The 25,219-nt window shown below is 44.1% G+C and overlaps 1 protein-coding gene across 1 annotated transcript in view; it reads left to right on the top strand.

The window, feature by feature from the left end:
• Window positions 1–4,010: 4,010 nt before the first annotated feature.
• Window positions 4,011–25,219, top strand: part of LOC136640194 (organic cation/carnitine transporter 2-like) — a 39,775-nt gene continuing 18,566 nt past the window's right edge. The window contains exon 1 of the mRNA XM_066615138.1: window positions 4,011–4,482. Coding sequence (XP_066471235.1) covers window positions 4,093–4,482 — 390 coding nt within the window. The 5' untranslated portion in view covers window positions 4,011–4,092. The remainder of the gene's footprint in view (window positions 4,483–25,219) is intronic.

Below are 25,219 nucleotides of genomic sequence, written 5' to 3'. Positions count from 1 at the left end.
TATGCCTGAGAGCCCTATTGTCTTCAAGGGGCTGCAGCTGTGCAGCACACTCTGCTGGATGCCCAGGCCGTACCCTTAAAGGGGTCAATGCTGACACATCTACTTCCTCGCCAGATCTTCCGAAATTCCAATACACATCTCAGCTGTGTACACATCTCAGCAACTGGCTCAGCTGACTGCCCTGTGGCCATATATATCTCATGAATAAAGATAACAGGCTAGCATAGAAGATATGGTGTGGAGTTTATCCAAGCTTAATCTATTGTATAAGCATATTATTGATGGAGGCTTGAAGCAAGATACACTTTCACAATCTGATTTCTGTTCCTTGATTTTGAAAAACAATATGCCTCAGAGTACCCTAGGATTTATCCCAGTTCTCCCATGACCTGTCACAGATTAATCAATTATGTATACAATAAAAACTGTTTACTAGCTTTCTTATAAGGCTGTCTAGTTCTGTTGCAGAGCTATTCTTTCAAAGGCCGTCTTCAATGTGTATGTATAACAATTATTACTAAATACAGAAATTCTGTACTTGGCAGCATCTTCAGCCACTTGACATGCTCTGCTGCAAAATGTCACCATTAATAAGCACATTTATGGTCATTTCTGCTCCTTTGAGACTTGTAAGAGCAGCTCTTTGGCATATTAGTTTCATCCCATCAATCTCCACTGCTGTGCAGAAATGTTGCATCTTTTGCTTCCATCATTTTTTACTCGGATATTAGAATTATTAAGAAAATATAGTGCATTTCAACAAAATGTAGTTCACGAAGTGGTATTATGTAGCAAAATAAATCAATAACTGGTTCCCTGTCCAGGAAGGTCTCACACCCAAAAAAGATGTGTAGAAATGATAGCTACAACAGACACTGGAAAATATGTCATGCCGGGATGAACAGTTTGTTTATATCAGAAAGCAAAGAAAACATAATATGACAAAGTTATGAAACATTATTTCTTATTCTGAAATAAAAGCATGTCTGTAGCTTTAATTAGGCACTAAGATACACTTATAAAAGAAATTGGAGATATGAGTACAGTATTTGTATTCTTCTGGAAAGGTGTATGTAACTAGTAGTGGCACTGCTAATATGGCCAAGAGTCAGTGACAGTATGTATATTTGTGTTTCAAAACCTACCATCTTCCCTTTAAAGATTCTGCAAAGTTTTTCCCTGGTCATAGAAGCACACATAGGAAGTTATCTGCTGTGTCACACAACAGCAGAAAACTTTCTGGTGAAGTTAGACGTCACATGGAGTACTGTGTCCAGCTCTGGGCAGCTCACTTTAGGAAAGATGCAGTCAAACTGGAGTGGGTTCAGAGGAGAGTGATAAGGATGATAAGAGGACTGGAGAACAAGCCTTATGAGGGAAGGTTGAGGGAAGTTGGGATGTTCAGCCTGGAGAAGAGAAAGTTGAGAGGGGATATGACAGTTTTCTTTCAAATACCTGAAGGGTAATCATATGGACTTGTACTTGTCATAAGAAGCGACAAGATTGTACTTGTCGTGAGAGGCGACTAAACAGCCACAGATCTAAACAGGTAGATGGGACTCGTTAGCCTGGGAAGGCAGCTCATCTGAGAGAAGGAAAACTCTGATCCCAAACCTCCACTGCCTTGTGGCTACATCCAGTTATGGAAAAGGCTTCCGGAGTCAACCGGAGCCGGAGTCCCTGAAGCAGTTCATGGCTGAACACAGTCACATTCTGGCCACTCCTGCGATGCCCCTGGAACCAACCGTATTGGCTTCTGCCTTCCCATTGGACCATTCCAGTGACGTGGAGAGGGGGGATTTGCTGCATGGGTAACAGTCTATCCTCCATATCTACTTTACCCAGGCTTAGCGCACTGGAAAGGACACTCTGTTCCAGAACCACTATTCAGAGCGCGATACCATAGGCTTTCGAGAGACTGAAGGATGCCAACAAGGTAATCATATGGAAGAAGGGACAAATTTGTTCTTAACTATCTCTGAAAGTAGAACTTTCCAGTACAAACTGCAAGAGAAGAGATTCTGATTGGATACCAAGAAAAAATTCCTGATAGTACGGTCAGTTCAGCAGTGGACAGATTGCTGTGAGAAGTGGTAGACTCTCCCTTACTGGAGATCTTCAAGCAGAGGTTCCTGCTCCAACAAGCACCTGTTGGAGATGCTCTAGGAGGATTTCCTGCTACATGCAAGGGGTTGGACTAGATGACCTGTTATGTCCCTTCCAACTATGTACAAAGTATGAAGTACGACTTCAGCTGAAATTAAAAGGCCTAACAAAATGGGCAGGGCTCAACTGGGAGACTGACAGCCCAATCCTATCCACACTTTCCTGGGAGTAAACCCCATTGACTCTAATGGGACTTACTTCTGAGTAGACCTGCATAGGATTGGGCTCTTAGGGCACAATCCTAACCAGGTCTACTCAGAAGTAAGTCCTATTTTGTTCAAAGGGGCTTACTCTCAGGAAAGTATGGTTAGGATTGCATCCTTACTGGGAGATGGCAGTGAATGAGGACCCAATCTTTCAGTGCTGGTGCAGCTGTGCCAATGGTGTGTGCACTGCATCCTGTGGTGGGGAGGCAGTCACAGACAGAATCCTCCTCAAGGTAAGGGAATGTTTGTTCCCTTACCTTGGGGCTGCATTGCAGCTGCACCAGTACTGGAAACTTAGCTAGGATTGGGCCCTATGGCAGTAACCTAACCTTGGGGCTGCATTGCAGCTGCACCAGTACTGGAAACTTAGCTAGGATTGGGCCCTATGGCAGTAACCTAACCTGGTTAAGTTGTCCTGCTATTTGAGGAAAGGGGCAGGAGGACTTGAGCAACAATCTTATCTGGGAGTGAGCCCACTGGCTATAATAAGGCTGCAAAAGAGATGCCTGAGAGGGGACATGATTGAGACATACAAAATTATGCATGGGAAAGATAAAGTGGATAGAGAGATGCTCTTTACACTCTCACATAACACCAGAACCAGGGGACATCCACTAAAATTGAGTGTTGGGAGAGTTAGGACAGACAAAAGAAAATATTTCTTTACTCAGCATGTGGTTGGTCTGGGGAACTCCTTGCCGCAGGATGTGGTGATGGCATATGGCTTGGATGCCTTTAAAAAGAGGATTGGACAAGTTTCTGGAGAAAAAATCCCTTATGGGTTACAAGCCATGATGTGTATGTGCAACCTCCTGATTTTAGAATGCCAGATGCAGGGGAGGGCAGAGGGAGGCAGGTTGTGTCTGTTGTCTGGTGTGCTCCCTGGGGCATTTGGTGGGCCGCTGTGAGACACAGGAAGCTGGACTAGATGGGCCTATGACCTAATCCAGCAGGGCTGTTCTTATGTTCTTACTTCCGAACAGCCATGCAAAGGATTGTGTTCTAGTATTTGGATTCAGTGTACTGACTCTCATCACTGATTCTAGACCAGTGTTCCTCAACACTCCACCATACCACTTCACACGTCCACCTTTGCAAAGAACCGCTGGAAGTAAGTGGGAACAACATCATTAGCAGTGACTTCTGGGTTGGGAGGCCAGATGCAACACGACAAACACCGGTGAGAGGCTCAGGGTGGGCGAGGGGGTTTTGCTGGGCTTGGGAAAGCATGCCTGGAGCCTCCCACCACTGTTGGTTGGCGGCCAGTGCCCAGGGGTCCCGCGAGTGCCACCACCTTAAGCACCACTGGGGGCACCAGTGCTTGAGCAGCTGCTCTGGGCAGACTCAGCACAGCTGGTGCTGACCTGAGTCACATGTAAGGAAGGAAACAGTGCGTGAGCTGAACTGGTGAACGAGCCCTGCTTGGCCGACCAGGCGTGCAGACCTGTGGCACGCGAAGCCAGCCAGGCCCGGAGCTTTCCCACGTGCTCCACCCGGAGCAGAGCAGCGGAGTGTCCGCGTGCCAGCAGGCGCCCCCTGCGGCTGCCGCAGGGCCGGGCCTGCAGAGGCTGCTGGCGCGGGCCCAGCGCGGCTCCCGGCCTTTGTGCACAAACCACACCCACAGGCTTCCCATGCGGAGCGCGGCCGCCGGCCGGGCTGTGGCTGCCCGGCCAGAGGGGCTGCTGCGCGCAGGAGCCGGAGCCGCTCGCGGCCGCTCGCCATGTACGACTACGACCAGGCCACCGCCTTCCTGGGCGAGTGGGGGCCCTTCCAGCGCCTGATCTTCTTCCTGCTGAGCGCCAGCATCGTGCCCAACGGCTTCAACGGCATGTCGGCCGTCTTCCTGGCCGGCACCCCCGAGCACCGCTGCCTGGTGCCGGCCGGCAACCTGAGCGCCGAGTGGCTCAACGCCAGCATCCCGCTGGAGCAGCGCGACGGCCGGCAGGTGCCCAGCCGCTGCCGCCGCCTCCGCCTGCAGGCCCTGGCCAACTTCTCCGCGCTGAGCCTGCGGCCCGGCCGCGACGTCGACCCCGGCCAGGTCCCGCAGGAGCCCTGCCTCGACGGCTGGCACTACAGCCCCGAGCCCTACCTCTCCACCATCGTCACCGAGGTAGGCCGGGCGAGCGAGGCCAGGCGGGGGCCCCGGGGGAGGGCGCGGGCCCTGCTGGCGCGGGTGGTCCAAGGGCGCGCGGGGCTCCTCCGCTTCGGGGGCGGAGGCGTCTGTCACGCGTCTGTCACGCTTCAGCCTCTCCCACCCTCAGTGCGGCTCTGCCTCCCAGTCTCAGCTACAATCCCATCCACACTTCCCTGGGAGTAAGCCCCATGGACTACAATGGGACTTACTTCTGAGTAGGCATGCATAGGATGGGGCTGTGAGGCTACAGTCCCATCCACACTTACCTGGGAGTAAGCCCCATTGCCTATAATGGGACTGACTTCTGAGTAGACAGGCAGAGGATGGGGCTGTGAGGCTACAATCCTATCCACACTTTCCTGGAAGTAAGCCCCATTGCGTATAATGGAACTGACTTCTGAGTAGACAGGCAGAGGAGTGGGTTCTGAGGCTGCAATCCTATCCACACTTACCTGGGAGTAAGCCCCACTGACTATAAGGGACTTACTTCTGAATAGACATTCATAAGATTGGGCTCTGAGGCAGCCCTCTAACCCAGTGTTTCTCAACCAGTGGTACAGGTACTACTGGTGGTACTTGAGGTGGTGTCTGGTGCTATGCACAGGACCCCTGCTGCCCACCAGCAAGGTGACAAATCAAACAGCCATATGAGCCTCCGCTCGGTGGGCAGAACTCCAAAGCATGCTTTTCAGACAAGCCCTCCTGCCCACCCTGAACCTCTTATTGGTGTTTGTCATGTCATATCTGGCCTCCCAAATCAGAAGTAACTGGCAAAAATGTCATCACCACAGTTACTTTCAGTGGTACTTCCAATAGGTAGACCATTCAGAGTGGTACAGCAGAGGACAAATGTTGAGAAACGCTGCTCTAACCTAACCCTATTCTGTGTCAGCTATTTTTAAAGAAAATATAATGGGATCTCACTTAACACTTCTCCTTTCCCCCATATTCAGAGTCCATAAGGCTCCAAGTTCCTCCTCTTCAGCATTCTCTTCTGAAGCACCTCTCACTTCCTACCTACCATCTTATTCATGCTTTTGTCTGTGACAGTTCTCTTTTTAATACAGCTGGACGAGTGCAAACTCATTTAGTAACATACTAGGAACAAAAGTGAACTCAGAACATAGGATATTATGAACAGTAGCAGCACTCATGTTGAGGGGAGTACTCAGCAATGTGCCCTTCATGGGTCCCCAAACTCTCCTCCCCCCATTGGGCCCAGTTATCTCCCTGTTTGCAAGCCTGTTCTCTTCCCTGGCAGTGCAGCAGAGTGGATTGGGCCAGTCCTCTTCATTCTTGCGCCACCTATGCAAGAGCGTGGGCACGCAATGAACATAGGCAGAAGCTCATGCAAGGCACTGCTATAGCATCCTCTCACTCACTCAGGATGTCCTCTGGGCAGAGGAGCAATGGAGATTGGGCCCAGTCAACCTAAGCAATCCAGTAGACTGCTCCACAGGGACAGGAAAGGCATCTTCCTGTTCCTTGCAACCATCACTCACTTGCTTAGCTTTGCAGGCAAGCAGTCACTTGCAGGCAGTAGGAAGTGGAAGAAGAGAATCCCTGCTATTGTTGCTGTACATGTTTCAGAAAAGGGCCCTGTTCATGTAAGGAACCCAAACTTCAGCAGCAGCTAGTTAGCATTGGTGCCCTTGGGCTTTCACAATGAGATTCTGAGAGGCCCCAGATGTCAGCCCTGAACAGTAGCTCCTTAGTTGGGATGCCTCCTTGTACATGCAGTAACAAGGTAGTATAACCTATGTGGAGTATTCCATGTGGGGATAGAATGAGAAGTTGGCAAAGACAAACCTCATTTTTTCCCCCTGATTAATCTAAGGAGTCAGTATTCCTTTCATTCATGTGTTATCCTGCCAAAGATGAAATTGTCTCAGCTTTATGAAATAAGAGCAGTATCATCTGTCTTGTACAGCATCCTTAGTTGACAGTGATCACCAATGGCTTACTTTAATGCTTTAGGGAGCAATTGTAGCTATCTATGTGCATTCCTGCCTTCACTCCCTGAAAGCAGAGAACACTCTGAGTTGCAACTCTCAGACATTAATGAGTTCATTACTATCTGAGTCATAGGTGCGGTTTCTCTTTGTCAAAAAACATATTCAAAACACAAAACACCACCTTTGTGTTAAAATATCCAAATAAAAACACAAAACACTGAATTTTGGTGTTTAAGATATTTTTCTGAAATTAAAATAATTACTTTTCCAATTAGAAATAATACTGTGGCTGCATCGGCTGACAATATATCGCCTACCTAGTACATTTTTAAAAGCTATTATAATTTATAATTATAATTTAGGAAAATGTGCCCTTGGAATAATTTATAAAAATGTGCCCTTGGAATAAAAAACACATAACATCACAATTAGCTATTTTAATCAAGAAATTTTGGGGGGAAAATCACCAAAAAACACAGCCGTAGTCATAGGTGAATTGATTCACTTATGTTTTTGTAATTGTCATGTACTAGCCTGCCATGCAGTGGGCTCAGATGCACTGTTAACAAGTTGTTACTCATTTGTGGTGAATAGATCAACAGTACAAGCACTGGCATTTATTTTGCACCCATGTCACATGCCATAGGTCAAGGTTCCAGTGCCCCCATCATGTGATGGGAGAGGTGTGAAAAGGGAATTTGACAGGTTTGCTGTGCTGCAGATGAGTCTGACAGAAGGATGATACCACATTAATATCTAACAACAGTTGCATTTACAGAAGACAGTATATCTTTATGAAAGTATTTTTTTCCTCCTAGATTTGTTGCACAAATGACTCAAATCACACTCCCCAATTTTTTTTTTGCAATCTGCCCAAAATAGGACACCTGCTTAGATTTTTGTGTAATATAATTTGAGAAATGAAGGAGATACCTGAGATATTTCGGTATGGTATTTAATATACTGTATGTTCCACCTTTCTTGCATGAAACTCAAAGCTCCATATTTCCTGTAATTTCAAAGTTATCTGCAAAGCCAAACTAAATTGTATCTATGGGATTATTTTATATCTTGGAAAAAAATCAAAGCATGCTTGATTCTAGATCTATTTTCTCACAAGAAAGTTCTACTGTGTTTAGGGTGCCTAGGATTGCAGCCTTTGGGCGCAGTCCTAATCCACTTTCCAGCACCGACATAAGGGCAATGCAACTCCAAGGTAAAGGAACAAACATTGCCTAACCTTGAGGAGGCCTCCGTGATTGCCCCCCAATTGCAGGATGCAGCACATGCCCCCCTGGCTGGAAAGTTGGTTAGGATTGCGCTCTTAGCTAAGGGAAATAAGTGATCTGAGAAGAAAAGGCTGACGACGCATGTTGGGCAACACCACACATCCCATTGTATTGTTTTTTTGAAAATTGTTACAAGTAATTTCTCTCTGTATGTTAAGAGGATCAGTGCATTCCTTTACCATTTCATGAAAAACAAAATTGCGTAAAAGGCAGCAACCATAGAAAGTTAATGTACTATTCATAAATCTCTTATTTATGCTCTTCATAAATCTCTCTTATTCTGAATACATTTTTTTCTTAGCAAAATTGAAGGGAATCTTTTAAAAGCGTATTTCAGAAATGTTTCCTTCCAATAGCTTTGCTGTAGTTAAGATTTCCAGTGGTGTGGGGATATAATTACTGTTCTGACACCCAATGCCTATGTATATACTTGAAATAAAGTAATTTCAGTGATGCTTAGAGATGCTAGAGTGGCAATTTATGCAGACAACATATTGTGCCATGAATTTTTGTACACCAAGGGGAGTCTAGTATTCTTTGAGCCATTAGTTTTACATACATATACCGGTAACTTGTTAAAATATTTACTTAACACACACTGGCAGCGTGCATAGTCCCTTGTACCACTTGGGTGTATCTGAGCTAAATGATTCCCAGCATCACAGTGGGTCATAAACTAAAGCTGCCCTTGATTGACCCGGTTGTACCAGATTTGTTTTGTGGAGTCATAAGAGTTGATACAGACCAAAGGTTCATCTAATTCAACCCTTTGCAGCAGGGTGCAACCATCTGTCTACCAACCCTTCTCTTCCTGCCCGTATTCTGTCTCTGCAACTATGACTACAGCATGAAAAAAACAAGTGTTCTTCAAACAGGGGAAAGAAAATTCTGTTTAAATCAGTCTTGCAAACTGAGCATAACAGTGCAATCTTGTTGAAGTTGCACCAATGCTGCTGTGACATCAGTGCATTGTCCTTCAAGTGCTAAGCCCATCCAGCAAAAAGCAGGAGGGAGAAACAAGAGCCTAAGCAAGTCCATTCTTCTACAATGCAAGCAACTCCAATGCCTTCAATGACCATGGAACCCTTCACACAGCTCACCAGTCATTAAGTGGTGGCCTGATGTCAGTCTGATGTGCAAGCAGCCAGTTGCCAGCACCTACACAGCCTCAGTGCTAGCGGCCAGAAGAACTGCTAGTGTGAACCAAGCAGGAGATAGTGAGTAACAAAGCTCCAGTGGCAGCCACCTCTGGGGTTACACTCACCCCAGAAGCCCTAGGAATGAGGACCTTGGGGACATTCACCACCAATAATCATGGGGAGATACCATAATGACATGTGCATACTACAAGGATACTGTAGCAATTCCCCTCCCCCACTGGAGGCAAACACACACAGTACCTTTTTGACTAAGAGCAAAGCATGGAAGATAGCTCCCTTGGAAGAGGAAAGCATGGGAAATATACAAGTCTCAGTGCACTGGGATAACAGCGCCCTGCCTTAACTGGGTGCTGTTGAGTCTCCCCTTGTGATTTGCCCTGTCCTTCCCCTGGCAAAAGGGTTCCTTTCAACTTGGGAACTCCCTCCCACAGGGACAACTCCCTGTGAAAACTCCCACACGACTCTCTACCTTATGCACCTTAGTTGCAGAATTCAGGGGGCTTCATAACCAACAAGGAACTCCCCCTAGCAACTGGGACCCAAGGAGTCGGTACGTGAGGATGCTGCAGACTCTGAACCCTGAGAGCAAAGAGGCCTGTGAGGGAGTGGGACCAAGATCCAGCACTTAGGCTGGATCCCAATATCCCACTAAGCGGCCTGGCTTCACACCAGGTCACTCAGATCTGCACCAACTCTTTAGTTTCTGCAGATCCGAGTAGCCCCGTAGGGACAGCTGCTGCACGACATGAAGTATGGGGAATGAATTCTCCTTACTCTGAGTTGCACTGCAACCCATCCCAGCCCTGCTCTGAATGCAGTGCAGCCCAGGCCACTAGCCCACCTGCTCCAGGGCAGGTTAGGATTGGGCTATGAGGCAGTTGCCCCAGGCAGCGGATTTGTGGGGGGAGGCAACCACCTCTGTCCACCTATCCGCTTCCAGTGTTCCTTTTCTCCACACTCCCTGGATTGGAAAGGAAAGAGGGTAAAGGAGTAGAAGCGGAAGTGTAGTGGAGAGGAGAGTGATAGCCTCTAGTGTCTTTCTCTCTCTAGTTCACGTGCTCCTCTTCTCCATGCTTCCTCTTCTGCTTTTCCTCTCCCAGTCTAGGAAGTGAGAGAAGCAGAGGCTGGAACATTGCAGGGTGAGATGGGCAGCATTTTGCTTGCCACCAGATCTTGAGCTGGCCCTATAGAGGGATGTCCTTGGAGCATATCAGTGCCAGGGGTGTGGCATTCCCATTCATGTCCCATTCATGCCCTCACACGTTGGATCTTCACATTACTATTTTATTTATATATATTATAAAATTATAATATATTATAATATATTATAATTTTATTATATTATAATATTATAATATATTATATTATATTATACTATTATTATATTATAATAATATAATATTATATTATTATATAATATTATAATATGTAATATTATATTATAATATAATTATAATATAAATATATTTATATAATATAATATATTATATTATTATAATATAATATTATAATATATTATAATTTTATAATATATATAAAATTATAATATATAAATTTATATATATTATAAAATTATAATAATTATAATAATAATAATACAGGTATATATATACCACCTTTCTTGGTCATTAGATTTCTCTCAGACTTTAATTCAAGGCGGTTTACATAGGCTGTTCTAAATCCTATGAACCTAAATTTTGAAGGTTCTAAATTTTGAACCTTCTTCAAAATTACAGTTGACGAAGGTTCTATCTTTCAAGAACCACAACATTTTAGATGGATCTTTGCTGATCTGGTGTTACATTCTGGCCTCCAGTTTCCTACCACGCAGGCTGGCAAGCATCTCCTTCATCTCTCACTTGAAGGGCGGCCAAGACACTTACAGGTGGAATAACTCGGCTCGGCAGCTGCTTCAAAGTCTTGCCATTCAGGGTGCTGGTGGCCTCGAACTAGCAACCTTCAGATGTTATGTTCAGGCAAACAGAGGCTCTCCCCTCTAGACGAGACCTTCTGCCCATATATACAGAAGAAACACCAGCAAATAGCTACTAAGTGTAGGAAGAGGTTTGTAGTCTATCCCAATTCGTTGGAGTTATAAAGTTTACAACCCTGACATTTTATTTTATCTCCTCTGTTACAGATCTGTACTTTTAACAGGCTACTATGTATATACTTTTAACAGAGATAGTAAATGGGATTTACTTCTGGGTAAGTATGGGTAGGATTGCAACCTAGAATTGTTAAAAATTTTTCCTGCTTGATGATGCAACTTCTGGTCATAACATCACTTCTGGTGGGTCCTGACAGATTCTCATTCTAAAAAGTGTATCCTGGTGCTAAAAATTTGAGAACCACTGCCTTATAGAGTATTAAAAACTTCACTTCCAGTTTTATGAAAAACGGAGTAACATTTTTTCATTCTAAGGCTCTGTTTGAGCTCGGCAGACACTGTGGACAGACATGCATGGCCTCTGCAGGACTCAGAGAACCCTCCAGAGGTGACGGGAGTAGAGTTCGCCTAACCTCTAGAGGGTGGGGTGCATTCCTTGGAATCCACAGTTTCAGTTAACTGGGTGGGGTTCCTAACAGAACCCCTGCAGATACTGTAGCATGCCTATATTTCTATCATAGGAACTTTCTTGTTTTTTACATTTCCAATATAATCTTATTCACATCTTCTGAGGCTGAGAGTTGGCAGTGAAAACAAATTCTGAAACACTGAGCTCTGGTGATGTCAACTTTGAATAAAACTCGGGTTGTTATTTATGACAAAGGGCACATTCGTAACCACAAGTTAGGCTGGGGCAAGTCCCTTGTGCCAGCCTAGGAGGGTCACAAATGTGCCGTAGAGCATGTAGGGCCCAATCCCATCCAACTTTCCAGCACTGATGCATTCATGCTAACAGGGCGTGCCCTGCATCCTGCAGTTGGGGAGGGGGGAGAGCAGTCATAGACCTCCTCAAGGTAAGGAAACATTTGTTCCCTTGTCTTGGGGTTGCATTGTGGCTGCATTGGTGCTGGAAAGTTGGATTGGATTTGGCCCTTAGTGTGATCTCCTTTATTACCATGTTTCAATACTACCTTAGCCTTAGAAGCACTGGATGTTTTTGTCTAATGTACTTAGGTATTTCTATATTCCATAACTAATGGGATCAGAATCAAAGAAACTTATGTAAATATGATTGGCTCTCCATCAAAGTACTCAGCACAAAGGGCTTGTGGATGGAATTTCCGTACAGACACATATGTACCTATCTGAACTGTTTAATTTACATGATGTTTAAACATAAGATAAAAGGAACTGAGTTTCCGGGACACATCTAACTCCTTAACTTTCCGTAAACCCCTGCCCTGCTCCACATAAGTTCTCTGTCCTTTGATCCTTTACCCAGATTTTTAAGATGTCCATTCCTATGATTAAAAAAAAATGACAGGTAGGAAAGAAACAATTAAATATGTAGTCTATATAAGTATTCCACGTTAGCAAATGTGCCTGATGCAGTTTAAAATAACTGACAAGCAAGTTCCAGCTTTCAAGAAATGGAGTAAATTGATATGCTAGAGATAATTGCATTTCACATAAACCTGATAAGCTTGGCAGTGGCAAGTTTATTTGCCTCTTGTCTGACAATCCTCCCCCCATGCTTGTTACAATTGGCACTTAAACTGTACTGCTTGGGCACCTAAGCACATTTCAGGGGCAATTGCATAAAACCTGTAGCCTTTCACCTACTTTCAATTTTAAATTTGTTTAACTCTGATCTGTTGGCTGTGCATAGTCCTGCCAATTTATGATTCACTAACCTCATGCTTGGCTGCCTGTCCTCCCTTTCCTAGTCAGTTAGTCATGGTGACATTTTGCTGAGATTATAGCTTCGGTAGATTAAGTTGTGACCTTGCATGGCAGCTAGTTTTGTTTTGTGTTTGATTTTTTAAAAGGGAGTCCAGTGAGTGTTAGACTCCACTAACTCCCACTAGTTAGACAACCTAGGTTTGTCATAATTTGTGTCTTCAGAATCTATCATGTACTTGTCATCTTCAGGCAGCCTAGTTCCACCTATCAATGAATTATTGCAGAAGTCAGCTTTCATTCAGGAGACAAAATGGTTGGTTGGTACCCCTGAGTAATGTACTTTTCCTCCTTGATCTCTTTTCACGGTGACAATAAACAGCCAGAGTGCATTTGACAAATATCGTAAGGCACACAGTGTGGGCCACGTTTTACAGTACTGAATATTTTTAAATATTTTCTCCATATGCTATGTAATAATTTAGGAAAGCCCGGTTGACTATATATTGACTTATACGAAAATGCTGTCAGTTACAAAGGAACATTAACAGTTCTGTGTGCAGATCTGCTGAATGTCTGCAGAAATGTTGACCATTAGGTACTTGTCACTAGCCAAAAATCTCAATTATTTTGAACTTCAAAAGAAATGGAGGAAAAAAAATAGTGAGGAGAGTGCATATGAAGATACTAAGAGCATGATCCTATGCCTGTGTTTACTCAAAAATAAATTTCATTTAGGTTCAGTAGGATTTACGCCCTGATGAGTGTGCTTAGAATTGCAGGCTCAGTACTGAAAACATTTCCATTTAGTCTTTTAAAAATCTGTTATATGCCTTTGTAAATAGACAGCACATGCTGTTGTGGCAGAACTCTAAAAGATCATGCATATGTAATGGGGTGAAACTGAGTACTCGACTTGAAGGGAGGCAGTATTTGATACTTGCAGTGAACTATCTTTGTAAGAGCTGTGGTATGGAAAGGTTTGCCAATATATCAAGATCTTGTTGCCCTCTACTTGGATGGGCACACCTTGTAATCCAAGAAATATGTCTACTTCATGCCAAACCATTGGATAGACAAGTTGTTGCTTCTGTAACTTTCCAGTCCAAGAAAGATGCGATGCATCTCACACTGCTCTTTTGTACAGTAAGGTCATTTCAACCTTGGCCACTGTGACAAACCTGTGGCTGACTCACTGAAGTTGCAAGCTGCACACTGACAACACTGAGGGCACAATCCTAACCAGGTCTACTCAGTCCTATTTTGTTCAATGGGGCTTACTCTCAGGAAAGTGTGGTTAGGATTGCAACCTGAAGCATTTTTAGAGAGTCTGTCTAAAGTAGAAGGGTCTCAGACTCACAGGAGACTGATTTTTCTGAGCAGCTACCCCAGTGCCTTATTGCATAAAAATCATATTTTGGATTTTTGTCTGTTTTGTCTTCTAAAAAGGACATATGGACAGTTAGCTATTGCTGGTTCCCAGAGGATCATTCCGCACAGGAACAGGCACTTACTGTTGACCTATACTGTAAATCACTGGGAGAGAGGGACTCTGCATATTTATGTGTCATTAACACAGCTTGGATTTTTTTTCCCCATGAATGTGAGAGATTTCAGGTCACAGAAGACAAACAAGTGGTGCTTACTTGGCTATATACTTGTTCTGGAATTGTTGAGCTTTCATATGAAAATTCCAGCTCTGGAACATTGATAGGAAATTCTTTTTGAGTCAGTTCAGACCTACTGTAAACTGGCTGTTTTTCTTTTCTGCAAAATCCCTCCTGCTTAGCAGGTCACAGCAAGGTGAAATCTCAGTGCAAACTGGCTTATCCATAGGGACATGATGTCTCTGATCATAGTACAGTACAGGAAAAGGTTTCTTATCCAGCCCTTGGTTAATTGGAATCTTGCCAGCTGTTTGGACAGCTGGACATGCCAGTTAAATGAGTGTGCAGATAAAGAAGCCTTGGTTATGTAAGCCACTAGCTCCTTTGCTCTCTTACCTAACAGTTCTCCCTCTGAGGCGTTGCCCAGCCCTCCTTCTTTCTCGATTGGGAGGGCCCCTCTAAGAATGGAGACATTCCACTTCCCTCATGAAAAAGGATGTGGGTTGTCTCCATTATAGAGGGCCTTCTTTAAGAGGGAAGGAAGGTAGAGAAGGAGGCATGTTGGGATGGGTGGGGGCTTGTCATTCTTGTGAAAGCTTCCTTAGCAGCTTCATTAGCATATTTGCATAACTGGCAAGCTCATTTTCCCTTGTGTGGTGGATAACTAAGCTTTTACTGCAGTTCTCAAAGGAGGCTATTTCTCTGTACAATGCCTTATACCAGAGAGACTCTATATAGGGAAAAAGTCATGAATTTGCATCTGTGAAGTGTCCCTTTAAATATTTTGTTCCAACAGACATTTTCAAGATTTGGCATCTTTTTAGTTGCTGCTTTTAATCACTTTGGCAGTTTTATACTGTTTGGTTATGTAATAAGTTATTAATGGAGGCCTGGTAGTTAATGGGTTGTATCCTAAGTTTACGATAGTTAATCATGACTAAGTGGCTTTGAACCCTGACTGACTAAACTTAGGATACAAGCCTGTTATCTTAGCAACATGGTGAGACAAATTTTTCTATGTTCCTGATACTTCACATTTTCAATCTGTTGTAGTCAGTTGGTACTTGATATTTAGCTGAAGGTTCTGTAGTAAGTTTTTAAGGGTTCAATCATGTCCAACTGTCCAGCACCAATGCAGCCCTGAGGTAAAGGAGCAAATTCCCCTACTCTGGGAAAACCTCATTACTGCCCCCCTCCCCCAGGATGCAGTGCACACCTCTCTGGCATGGCTGCATCAGCACTGGAAAGCATTGGGCCTTAAGGAATGACCTTCCATAGCCCACCTCCTTATAAGTCAATATCACACAACTATCAGTGCAATCCCTTCTACTGTTCTGTGATAATGCAAGCAATTTCTGACAGATCAGTAGTGAAGTTTAGGGAATTTTTTTTAACCAGATTTCCTTTTTCAAGATTTACTTTTTCTCCCATGTTCTGCATGAAACATATCATTGAATTTAGCATTATATGAAGCTTTCAGCCTAGCTCAATAAACCTCAGTAACCTTGCATAGAAGGAGAATGAAAATAGCTCTTGCCTTGCTATTTTCAGGCCTGAATCAACCCCAACTAGCAACACTGTTAGGCAAAATGACAATTATAGTGCTGTTGAATTAATCCGACACTCTGCTTACACAGTAGTCTTCTTCTGTGCAAACACAACTTTGATGAAATGTAATATGAGTGACCAGGAATTTGTGTACAGGTGTTATGAGTCAGAGCTACTAGTTAAACAACTTGGCATTTACACATGACAAAGAACTAAGCCCCAAGAATGCTATTTATGCTGATAACAAAAGATGCACTGCAGACTTAAATTCAAGAAGCATTTCTGTACACTTCAGGAAAAGCTGAAGATCCAATGCAGTATTCATTTATAGCAGATGGTGGCTCTCTGTTAAGCACTTAAAACAAGGGGTGCAAGCATCCTAAGGTTATATATTTCTCATCCTGATTTGTACTCCCCAGTGTGATGAAAAGGGATCTTCAAACTTTGCTATTCCAATAGAGGTGCTGTTTCAATTGTTAGAAAAATACTATGTCCACATCACTCCAAAAACGTATTGTCGCTGTGGGTCAACAATAAACTGTGTCACTGTGGTGTTTGCCTTGAAATCTCAGTACTAATAGACTGTAGTAAAAATGTCATAATGGTCAATTTATCTCATCTGACAATGAGAATACACAGAGTACTATCTGTAGCAATTCAGTTTCTGCCATCTTTCTCTATCTCACACAATGAGTCTGATCTGGATCGATAGTCAAAGGAGATAAGAAAAGCCTGGTTGGATCAGGCCGAAAACCCATCTAGTACAGCCTCCTGTTTCTCAGTGGCCCACCTGGTGCCTCAGGGAGCGCACAAGACAACAGGAGACCTGCATCCTGGTGTTCTCCCTCGAATCTAGCATTCTGAGGCAGCCTACTTCTAAAATCAGGAGGTTGCACATACCTATCTTGGATTGTGACCTGTGATGGATTTTTGCTCCAGAAATTTGTCCAATCCTCTTTTAAAGGCATCCAGGCCAGATGTCATCACCACATCCTGTGGCAAGGATGGCACAGGATGTTAATCTAAGGCAAAGATTAGGCTAATCTGTGGCAAGGAGATGTTAATCTAACGTCCAAATCTTAAACAACTTTCCAGCACTGACACAGCTGTGCTAATGGAGCATGTGCTGCATCCTGTAGTTGGGTGGCACTCATGGAGGCCTCCTCAAAGTAATGTTTGTTCTCTTACCTTGGAGCTGCATTGCCCTTATGTTGGTGCTGGAAACTGGGTTAGGATTGCGCCCTAACATAGGTAACACCAACATTTTTACAGTTACTGAAAATGGATAAGCTGTCTGATCTATTAAGAACATAAGAACATAAGAACAGCCCCACTGGATCAGCCATAGGCCCATCTAGTCCAGCTTCCTGTATCTCACAGCGACCCACCAAATGCCCCAGGGAGCACACCAGATAACAAGAGACCTCATCCTGGTGCCCTCCCCTGCATCTGGCATTCTGACATAACCCATTTCTAAAATCAGGAGGTTGCGCATACACATCATGGCTTGTACCCCGTAATGGATTTTTCATCCAGAAACTTGTCCTATCCCCTTTTAAAGGCGTCCAGGCTAGAGGCCATCACCACATCCTGTGGCAAGGAGTTCCACAGACCAATGACAAACTGAGTACAGAAATATTTTCTTTTGTCTGTTCTAACTCTCCCAACACTCAATTTTAGTGGATGTCCCCTGGTTCTGGTGTTATGTGAGAGTGTAAAGAGAATCTCCCTATCCACTCTGTCCATCCCCTGCATAATTTTGTATGTCTCAATCATGTCCCCCCTCAGGCGTCTCTTTTCTAGGCTGAAGAGGCCCAAATGCCGTAGCCTTACCTCATAAGGAAGGTGCCCCAGCCCAGTAATCATCTTAGTTGCTCTCTTTTGCACCTTTTCCATTTCCACTATGTCTTTTTTGAGATGCGGCAACCCGAACTGGACACAATACTCCAGGTGTGGTCTTACCATAGATTTGTACAATGGCATTATAATATTAGCCGTTTTGTTCTTAATACCTTTCCTAATGATCCCAAGCATAGAATTGGCCTTCTTCACTGCCGCCGCACATTGGGTCGACACTTTCATTGACCTGTCCACCACCACCCCAAGATCTCTCTCCTGATCTGTCACAGACAGCTCAGAACCCATCAGCCTATATCTAAAGTTTTGATTTTTTGCCCCAATGTGCATGACTTTACACTTCCTGACATTGAAGCGCATCTGCCATTTTGCTGCCCATTCTGCCAGTCTGGAGAGATCCTTCTGGAGCTCCTCACAATCACTTCTGGTCTTCACCACTCGGAAAAGTTTGGTGTCGTCTGCAAACTTTGCAACCCCACTGCTCAACCCTGTCTCCAGGTCATTTATGAAGAGGTTGAAAAGCACCGGTCCCAGGACAGATCCTTGGGGCACACCGCTTTTCACTTCTCTCCATTGTGAAAATTGCCCATTGACACCCACTCTCTGTTTCCTGGCCTTCAACCAGTTCTCAATCCATGAGAGAACCTGTCCTCTAATTCCCTGACTGTGGAGTTTTTTCAGTAGCCTTTGGTGAGGGACCATGTCAAACACCTTCTGAAAGTCCAGATATATAATGTCTACGGGTTCTCCCACATCCACATGCCTGTTGACCTTTTTAAAGAATTCTATAAGGTTTGTGAGGCAAGACTTACCCTTACAGAAGCCATGCTGATTCTCCCTCAGCAAGTCCTGTTCATCTACGTGTTTTGAGATCCTATCTTTGATGAGGCATTCCACCATCTTACCCGGTATAGATGTTAGGCTGACTGGCCTATAGTTTCCCGGGTTCCCCCTCTTTCCCTTTTTAAGGATAGGCGTGACATTTGCTATCCTCCAATCTACTGGCACCATGGCCGTTTTGAGGGACAAGTTGCATATCTTAGTCAAGAGATCTGCAACTTCATTCTTCAATTCCTTAATAACTCTTGGGTGGATGCCATCTGGACCCGGTGACTTAATGATCTTTAGTTTATCAAAGAGGTCTGAAACATCTTCTCTTTTAACCTCTATCTGACTTAACTCCTCGGTCAGGAGGGGCCGTTCGGGCAGCGGTATCTGCCCAAGGTCTTCTGCCGTGAAGACAGATGCAAAGAACTCATTTAATTTCTCTGCCATCTCTAAGTCTCCTTTTATCTCTCCTTTCCCTCCCTCACCATCCAGAGGGCCAACCGCTTCTCTGGTGGGTTTCCTGCCTCTAACATATTTGAAGAAGCTTTTATTATTCCCCTTAATGTTGCTGGCCATGCGTTCCTCATAGTCTTGCTTGGCCTCCCATATCACCTTCTTACATTTCTTTTGCCACAGTTTATGTTCCTTTTTATTCTCCTCATTAGGGCAAGACTTCCATTTATGGAAGGAAGCTTCCTTGCCCTTCACAGCCTCTCTAACTTGGCTGGTTAGCCATGCGGGCACCCTCCTGGATTTAGTGGAACCCTTCTTTCTTTGCGGTATACACCTCTGCTGGGCCTCTATTACTGTTGTTTTAAGCAGCCTCCATGCACTCTGGAGAGATTGGACTCTTTTTACCCTCCCTTTCAACCTCCTTCTAACCATTGTCTAAACTTGTGCAAAATCCCTAAGAAATAAATGTTTTAAGTTGTATATTAAATAGCTCATCCACATATATGCCGATTCTTGTGCCAGTCAACACTATAAATGGTTTGGACTCGGCCTTTGGCCAGCTGGATCTCTGCCCTTTGAGAGCTGTAATGTACTTAAATATAAGCCCTGTTCTGTCTGTAGCTGCTTGCAGAAGTGGAATAAAGGGTGGAACTTTAACAGCAGAGGTTTCCATTACTGTGGAAACAGTAGGTTTCCACTAGGGTAGAGTATATAGCATTTATAGAGCTAATACTGTGAAAATGAGGTATTTAAGCTTGGCAGTGGCCATTTGGTGAATATTTACAAGAGATATGAATATGTTTTCCAATTAGGTAATTTTATTGATAGTAACAAGCAGATCATCTCTCATGAGTGAATGAGTGACCTTTTCCTTTTCTTATACAGTAAGAACTGTGTTAGAATTATAACTAGAATCGACCATGGTATCCTTCTGGGCCGATTGGCCGAGTTGGGAGCTGGAGGCACTGTTTTGCGGTGGTTCCGCTCCTACTTGGAGGGTCGGTCCCAGATGGTGGTGCTGGGGGATGCCTGTTCGACACCCTGGCCCTTGAGATGCGGGGTGCCACAGGGCTCAATTCTGTCCCCCATGCTATTTAACATCTACATGAAACCGCTGGGAGAGGTCATCCGGGGGTTTGGAGTGGGGTGCCATCAATATGCTGATGACACCCAGCTCTATCTCTCCTTTCCTCCAGACTCCAGGGTGGCGGTTGAGGACCTGGAGCGCTGTCTGGAGGCAGTGAGGATCTGGATGGGGGCTAACAAGCTGAAATTAAATCCGGATAAGACAGAGGCTCTCCTGGTTAGGAAATCCTCGATGCAGGTGCTGGACTATCGGCTTGCCCTGAATGGGGTTGCACTCCCTCTGAAGGAGCAGGTCCGCAGCTTGGGGGTCCACCTGGACTCGCAGCTGCTCCTGGATTCCCAGGTGGCGGCTGTGGCTAGGGGGGGCCTTCGCTCAGCTTCGGCTGGTGCGCCAGCTGCGGCCGTACTTGGATCGTGCAGACCTGGCCACGGTGATCCATGCCTCAGTGACATCGAGATTAGATTACTGTAACGCACTCCATGTGGGGCTGCCCTTGAAGACGGTTCGGAAACTGCAACTAGTGCAGAATGCGGCGGCCCGTGTGGTTACTGGAGGTAGGCGGTTCGACCCTGTCAGTCCGCTTCTCCAGCGGCTGCACTGGCTGCCCATTCGTTTCCGGGCCCAATTCAAGATGCTGGTATTGACCTTTAAAGCCCTATACTGCTCTGGACCAGGGTATCTTAGAGATCGCCTGCTCCCGTACAATCCGGCTCGCCCTCTCAGGTCATCAGAGAAGGCCTTTTTACAAGTGCCGCCGCCTAGGGAGGTACGTGGGGCGGCTGCAAGAAATAGGGCCTTCTCAATAGTGGCACCAACGCTATGGAACTCCCTTCCCCTTGACTTAAGAATGGCTCCCTCTCTTGAGACCTTTCGGCAAGGCCTGAAGACCCTTCTGTTTAAACAGGCCTTCTGAGTTCTTGGCCTTTTAACATTTTTTAACATCTTTTAATATTTTTTTTACAGGCCTGATTCTTTTATGACTTGCTGCTGCTCTATGCTCTTTTTACCTATTTTTACTCTGACTGCTGTTTTTAGTATGTGTTAATATGTTTTTATTTGTTTTTAAATTGTTTTTAATATGTTGTAAGCCGCCTTGAGTCCCTTCGGGGAGAAAGGCGGGGTAGAAATAAAGTTATTATTATTATTATTATTATTAACTGTGTTGAGGATTGTACCAGGTGAGGGCAGGCTGACCAAAGAGAATAGTGCACATGCATCCATCCCTTGCTCCCTGCTTTCCCTTTTTACTGAATCAGCAGCAGAAAATGGAGGGGGCGGGTTTCTATCCACTGCCACCATCCTAGGTTACAGAGATCTGGCAGAGGAGAGTCATCTACAGGGGAAATCCCAGGGGTTCCTATTAAAATAAAAACCACAGTAACATCTCTGAGAGTGATCAGGCATGACAACCTACTCACTGAATTACTCATGAATGTGGATTAGGCTAGCAAAAAGTCAACACGTAACTAGTTTATTAAAAATCCATGAGGAAGGGAATAAAACTAAATGGGGAGAAAAGAGAGGTAGCAAAAAGTTCAAGCAGGCTGAGGGTGAATGCCTGAACTTGTTGGATGGACACAAATAAAAGCTTGACCAAATTAAATACAGTAGCTAATAACATCTAGTGGGTGGAGCTGGAATGCTACTCAACAGCAAAGCATACAAGCCCCCTCCCCAACATGGCATGTTCCTAAACCAGTGAAGTTTGCAAGCTGGCTTGGAGTCGAGGAAAAAAGAGCAAGAAAATCAAGAATGAATACTCTCAAGAATGTGGAGCTAGTGCCAGCAACTCTGTTCAGTAACAGTCATCTCTTTGGAAAGGTACCTCATGGTGATGTGAATATAAATAACTTAATCCAGATTTTAGACCAAACGGTTAACTTTCATAAGTCAACTATGATACTTTGAATCCTGTATCAAAGTATCAGTGGAAACAGTGCAACCCCTCTTGGCCTTTGGGAAGGGGGCAGAGTCTCTATGGAGACACTTGCTTCTACCTCCCTGAAGCCAGTGTAAATTAGCCAGCGAGCATGCCTCCAGAGCACTTATTTGCCTTTACTGTTTGAATAGCAGATATCATAATTTTGGCAGCTGCATATTAATTTATCCCAGTGGTGGAAAAAGCCACACACTGAATTTGCCTGACTGCGCAACTATTCATTCGTTCATTCATTCAAATAAATGAACAAACAAACAAATAGTTCTGCTGCATAGAAAGTCTAGCAAGTCTACCTGTGAATTACTGTTTACCATTAGGTATGGAACCACAAAAGTTCACAGATTTTTGGGGGGGTACCAGATAGATTGGAGTTTTGCCCTGATGTTCACTTTGCAACACTGGGAATCCTACCATGCCAGCAGAAATTGGGCATCCCTCCCATGGCCTTCACCTTTGACAAGACATTCTGAAGCAGCTGTTCTTTCTTTAGGTTGCTGGGCCCGTGGTTACTGTCAGCAGAAAATTTATACTTTCTCCCTTTTGTTCTTGAAAGTGCTCGTCACAGTGGAAGTGCAAGCTGCTGTCACTGTGATTCTGTCCTTTCTAGCTACTGTAAAGGAGACATTAAAGTAAATGAAGATTCTCTTTCCATTGGCATTTTCAACAGCAAAATTAGGTAATGGGGGCAAACGACTGCCCTGTCTATCACAGTGTTGATCAATGCCAGTAATTGGCAAGCATGTAAAGGATTAGAAATTTTTGTGGTTTTGTGTGCAACTAAGAAGTTCTGCAGTTATTGCGAGTAGATATATATCCCATCCTCCTGTCCGTCCATCCGCCTGTCTGTGTGATCCATAATTATGAATGAAAAAGCAATACAGTTATTCTGTAACTGTATTCAGAGGGCAACAAAGAAATAAAATGGAGACGGGGGACAGCGGGAGGGATCACTGAGTACTAAATAAAACTCATTCTAGTGGGATTTTGTTTTGACTTGTGCATAACCTTCTGCTACCACTGCTGCTACCTACATAGCATGCTTGCTGGACATGCTGATTGTTTAGGAGAGGAGGGGGGAAACACAGTAGTTTATCTAGTAATCATGAAACTCACTCTGGTATGTTCTAGGCTGATCTGGCCAACACCTGATGCCAACCCTGCTTTATCGTATGGGACCTGTGATATGCATGAAAGATGCAGTCGGTTCATCTGCAGAAGACCTTGGCTAAAGAGAGGCTCCCATCTCTGTCTCCACTTCAGTGCCATTCCTTGACTACTTTGTTATCTGGTTAATTAAAGCCAGAATATATCTCTGAACAAAGATAGTCTCACTTCTGCATTGTTGCAGCAGAACACTGTCAGTATTAAATGCTTGTGAAGTACTAGTAGTTGTTTGGATAACATTTAGAAAGGAATTTCTGTAAACTCCGTAGACTGCCTGTATTAAATGTAAATGGATAGTAGGCTTTTCCTCTGAGACTACAACAAAGATATTCTTGTTCTCTGGCACCTCCTAGTGGACCACCTTCTTGTGGACCAAATTAGAGCATCTCAAGCTACTAAGTGAAAGAAGATGACCGTACAGTACTTTCTAGTTCAGAATGTGTGGATTTTTTTCTTTTTTTGCATAGGTTATATCTAATATGTGGCTGTGGTAATGGTGTTGATAATGAGGAAGGAAATGGCTGCAGGAGATGCCCACAGCAACTTGTTATCATCCACATAGTAACTTGCTGTGATGCCCACAGCAACTTGAAAAGTTTGTTGCCATCCACATCAATTTCACAAGTGCAATTTCTAAACTTTTGTTTTGTGCCTGTTTTTAACCCCAAATTGCAAATCCTTTAAAATGAAGATATCATCCCAACATAAATTGTCCCAGACAGAAAAAAGTTGGCAGTCATGCTCCTAAACCTGTTGAATAATCTTTTTTATAGTGTTGTACAATACACACCCTAGAGCTGAACTTGCACTGTTAAGCAAAAATAACAGCTGTACTCCATGGAGGCCTCTTGCCCCCTTTTTGGTATTTATGGGAAGTGATATTCTAAGATGAGACATGTTGTCGACTGCAGATTCTCCCTGTTTTGTTCTCCTTTGAAGTTTTATCTTAATATACGACGCTGATCTAAAGCAGCACTCTTCATCTTATCAGCAGAAAGAAAATACTGCAACCAACTTAAATGAAGTATTTTCTTTAAATGATTGAGATGATACCCTTAATGAATCCCACTGAATTTGTCTTATTCATATTTCTTTGAGGTACAAATACCTCAAAGGTGAGGTTCAGTGAAGACAAATGCCTGAAAACCATCAGAGGCACAAATATAGGATGGGGAAACTGCCTTGTTAGCGCCACATGTGAAAAGGATCTAGGTATCTTAGTTGGACCACAAGCTGAATGTGAGCCAGCAGTGTGGGGCATCTGCAAAAAACACCAATACAATTCTGGGCTGCATTAACACAGGCATTGAATCCAGATCACAAGAAATAATAGTTGCACCCTATTCCGTACTAGTAATATCTGACTTGAAATACTGTGTGCCATTCTGAGCATTACATTTTAAGAAGGATATCAATTCGTTAGAATGGGTTCAAAAAAAGGCAACAAGAATGGTAAGCATTTTGGAAACAAAGTCCTGTTTGAAACAGTTGAAAGAGCTGAGTCAGGAGAAGAGATGACTAAGGAGGGAAATGATAGCGGTCTTCAAATATCTGAAAAGCTGTTATACAGAAGAAGGGCAGGACTTACACTCTGTGACTCCTGTATGCAGGGAGTTGAAAACTACAGGGAAGTAGATTAGACTAAACATGAAGAAAAATTACCCAACTGTAAGAGCTGTTTGGTACTAGAACAGCCTGACTTGTGCAGTAGTGGACTCTCCCTCGGTGGAGATTTTCAAGGAGATGCTAGATGACCTCCTGTTAGAGAGGCTATTGCAATTGCCTGCACTGAGCAGGGGGGCTGGACTTGATGACTGCTAAGATTCCTTCTAATATTTTATTATTCTATCTGAAATGCAAAAGCAATTGATTCTTTGCAGATAGTTGTTTTTATCAGAATTGTCCAATGCTGAAGAATTAGTTCTGATGCTCAGTCCTTCAAACTGGATTATGTTTAGCAGAGACTCTGGGAGGACTTGGACCTGTTCTTTGTGGCATCACACAAGCTTCCGACACTGCTATTCATGTGAAAAGGA

The sequence above is a fragment of the Tiliqua scincoides genome, chromosome 2, assembly GCF_035046505.1.
Source record: "Tiliqua scincoides isolate rTilSci1 chromosome 2, rTilSci1.hap2, whole genome shotgun sequence".
Classification (NCBI taxonomy): Eukaryota; Metazoa; Chordata; class Lepidosauria; order Squamata; family Scincidae; genus Tiliqua; species Tiliqua scincoides.
Note: the sequence above shows the minus strand (reverse complement) of the source record. Positions and strands in the feature narration are given on the sequence as shown.